Raw genomic sequence first — 3,295 nt, 5'->3', positions numbered from 1 at the left:
TGTCTTTTTTATTTTATTTTGTGTTGGCATGCATGCACAAGACGTGCGAAAGCAACAAGTGTGGCGTACGTGGTGGTGTACATACTAGCCGGCCGGGCCAGTAGATATATGGTAATAAAGCCTCGTTCAAATGCTTTTGACGGCCAAATCCATCCACCTCGTCTATATATAGAAGCAGGCATACACAAGGTTTGTGTCCATCCATTTTACAGTAGCTCTGCTAGCTGGTATAGCCAAGAACCAACACACCCATTCCACCCGCACGCGCAGGTAGAGGCAGGCTAGGTAGATCGAGATGGCCGCCGCAGGGAACCAGCCCCACCTCCCCCACCCAAGCCCCGCTACCCTGCTCAACGCCGTGCTGGACGAGTCGACGAGCCTGGACAACAGGAACGACCAGTGGACGGAGGAGGCCGCGCGCGAGCTGGGAAACATCGCGGTCGCCGTCCGCGCCAACGCGCAGGCCAGGAACGTCGCCGGTACCAGGGCCGAGCTCACGTCGACGGTTCAGCACCTGACGCCGCTCTTGTGTCACTTCATGAGCGAAGGCTTGCAGATGCGCAAGCTGCGGCGCATGTTCCGCACGGCGGTGGGGGCGCCGATGGTGCCGGCGGCCGCGCCCGACCTGCCGCCATTTTTCCATGTGGGAGATCAATGCATGTCGCAGGCGGAGATCAGCAATGGGATCCTCCGCAACACATCAGAGAGCATGTCCGGAAGGGTCAACGCGGCGCTGACGCTGTTGGACGCGGTGGAGGCCGGGGCGACCAACCCCGACGAGGTCTGGGGCAGCATCAATGAGCACCTGGAGGAGGTCACCACCTACACGGAGATGATGGTGGCTCAGCACACCGCACTGAGCCTCCACATGCGATGCGTGGTGATGAGCATCGCGGCCGGCGTCCGCCTCTACTTGCCCGCCTAAGACATGCAAGCCCCTCCTCCGGTCCAAGCAGAGGTACGGGCCGTTGATGCATTCATTCATCTCTCTCTCTCGCTCTCTCATCTTGCCTTAATCTCTCAGTTGATGCATTCATCTCTCTCTCTCTCTCTCTCTCTAATCTCGCCTTAATCTCTCAGTTCATGCATTCATCCCTATTTCTAGTAACACTCATGTTTTGTTGTGTGTAGGCAGCAGGTGCGGTGATCGTCGGAAGCATCAGGGCCGGCCGGAGGGACGAGCGGAGAGCTAGCTACCTACTGCTCCAGTCCAGGAAAGAATGAATTAGTTGCAGTTTTCGTTTGTGCGATCGAATCGACAAGGCTTGCTAGTTGCATTGATTGCGACATACAGCAGCCCTGCCGTCGGTCTATACTAGTTATCTCCGTGTCAACAGCGTACTAGTAGTAGTGGTAGTAATCCTCCTGGTGATGGTGGTGGTGGCAGCATTGTATCAGAGTCAGTCTAGTCCGGTTTGTTTGTTTGTTTGTTTGTTTGTTTGTTTGTTTGTTAGCTCTTCAAGTTCAAGCTAGTACTGGTAGCTATGGTCAGTTGTGGTGGTGGTCGGTCAACGCATACTAGTACTAGTTGTTGCAGCAGCTGTTGCTTGTAGTGCGTTGGTGTATCAGAGTCATTACCACTCCAGTTTCAGTCGATTATTATGACTAGTAACTATCGCTGTCTTTCATTATCTGCATATACGGTTTTTTCTATTTTTTTTATTATTATTTGAGAAGAATCTGCATATACGTATGCTACTGCCTCCGCATTCCTGCTGCTTTATCTTTTTTTTGAAACAAGATTCCTGCTGCTTTATCGGTGGGTCGCAATAGGCCAACTGCCAGGTTAATTAACATCCATCGGGCAATTTAATTTCTGGCCAAAATGAAATAAAATAAAATGACAAAGACCCACCTCTGACGCAATGCTGATTTTAAAACGCCGTGCAAGATATATTGTTCCAAACATGTTACCGCCTCAACGCAGTTTAAGATTGTTCCAAACATGTTTATTGGCAATGCTGCTAGCTAATGACTCGATGCACTTCAATATTGTTTCGCATCAACATACTTATATAGTAGAAACCGGTCCGTACGAGGGTAAAACACCCACACAATTTCACTACTATCAACCCCACCCACCTATTCTACCAAAACCTTGTGAATTTATTATTGCTTCAAATGAACCCAGCCTCTGATTGCTACTAACACGACTTCTCCAAAGCAGTTTCTTTGATGCCCTGCACAAAGAAAATGCCATGAGAACCAACGGCAGAGTTGAAGAAAACAAAAATGCCATGTTCATGCTTGACTGAAAAGGGCATAGCTATGTGCCAGTCCCTTGAAAATAGTATCAGGGTCAGGCAATTTCCTTTTCAAGTCGCACCTAAGCACATAGCTATATCCAAACTGTTAGTGTTAGGGCAACTCTAACCTATCCCCTAAAAGTTAATGGACGATCCGGACGAGTAAAGTTAATTAATTAGATGAGTAAATTTTTTCTCCTCTATAGGTGGCCGCACCTAGCTGATCCCCTAAACTTTAGTGGAGTAAAAAAAAGTTGATTTTGTGTTCTAGCCGCATGAACTTCAAACATTTCACTATATATTATAAAAACATTGAAACTAAAATATGCATAACATAACCGTCATAACATATGTATCATCATCGTGATTTTCAAATAAAACATGCATAGTTCATCCAAAAGGCGTCACTTCAAAGTTCAAACACAAATGTTTGATCCAAAACCACCGCAAACAAAAAAAAACTATATGTTGTGGATCGAGCCAACCAATGGCATGCACGAACTCAAACGAGATGGTCGCCGAAGAAAACATCACCGCCACCACCATCCTCTCGGACGGTACCATCACCACCACCATTCTGAAGAGAGGCTTCCACTTGGGTCAAGATCTATCTCCCCACGAGTGAGCTCCCAATACTTTCTTGTGGTTTCATCCATTGTGGTTGGATCCATTAACATGATAGCACATTCTTCGGCCTTCTTGGCATCATGAATCCTCTCCTCCTCAAGTGCAAGTCTACTCTCCTATGCTTTTAACTTCCTTTCTTTGGCCACCAACTTTCGAGTCGAGTCGAGCCGAGACAAGAGCTACTCATTTAGCTCGTGAGTTTCGAGTTAAAATTCAAGCCCTACTCGCCATGTTTGTCTGTTGGATTATCTGGAACAAGATAAACGCTAGAGTGTTCAAGAACAAGTTGACACCTCCATTCTACATCCTCAAGCTTATACAAAATGAGGCCAAGCTATAGATCACCGCGGGATCTAGGCACCTAAGCATCATCATGCCCCGAGAGTAGTCTTCCTTGTATTGTCGTGTGGTTCTCTTTCTTG

At 47.7% G+C, this 3,295-nt stretch overlaps 1 protein-coding gene across 1 annotated transcript; it reads left to right on the top strand.

Annotated features, from left to right (window-relative positions):
• Positions 1 to 216: 216 nt before the first annotated feature.
• LOC125553821 lies at positions 217 to 1,614 on the top strand. Its single transcript, XM_048717511.1, has 2 exons — positions 217 to 958; positions 1,132 to 1,614. Exon 1 carries the CDS (start codon positions 296 to 298, stop codon positions 923 to 925), a length of 630 nt encoding a protein of 209 aa, XP_048573468.1. The 5' UTR covers positions 217 to 295; the 3' UTR covers positions 926 to 958; positions 1,132 to 1,614.
• The last annotated feature ends 1,681 nt before the right edge of the window (positions 1,615 to 3,295 follow it).

Source organism: Triticum urartu, chromosome 4 (assembly GCF_003073215.2).
Source record: "Triticum urartu cultivar G1812 chromosome 4, Tu2.1, whole genome shotgun sequence".
In the NCBI taxonomy this organism is placed as follows: Eukaryota; Viridiplantae; Streptophyta; class Magnoliopsida; order Poales; family Poaceae; genus Triticum; species Triticum urartu.
This window is presented reverse-complemented; position numbering and strand designations above follow the sequence as displayed.

What these genes read in the sequence shown, in the direction of transcription:
- LOC125553821 (XM_048717511.1), top strand. Translation starts at nt 296, where the DNA reads ATGGCCGCCGCAGGGAACCAGCCCCACCTCCCCCACCCAAGCCCCGCT.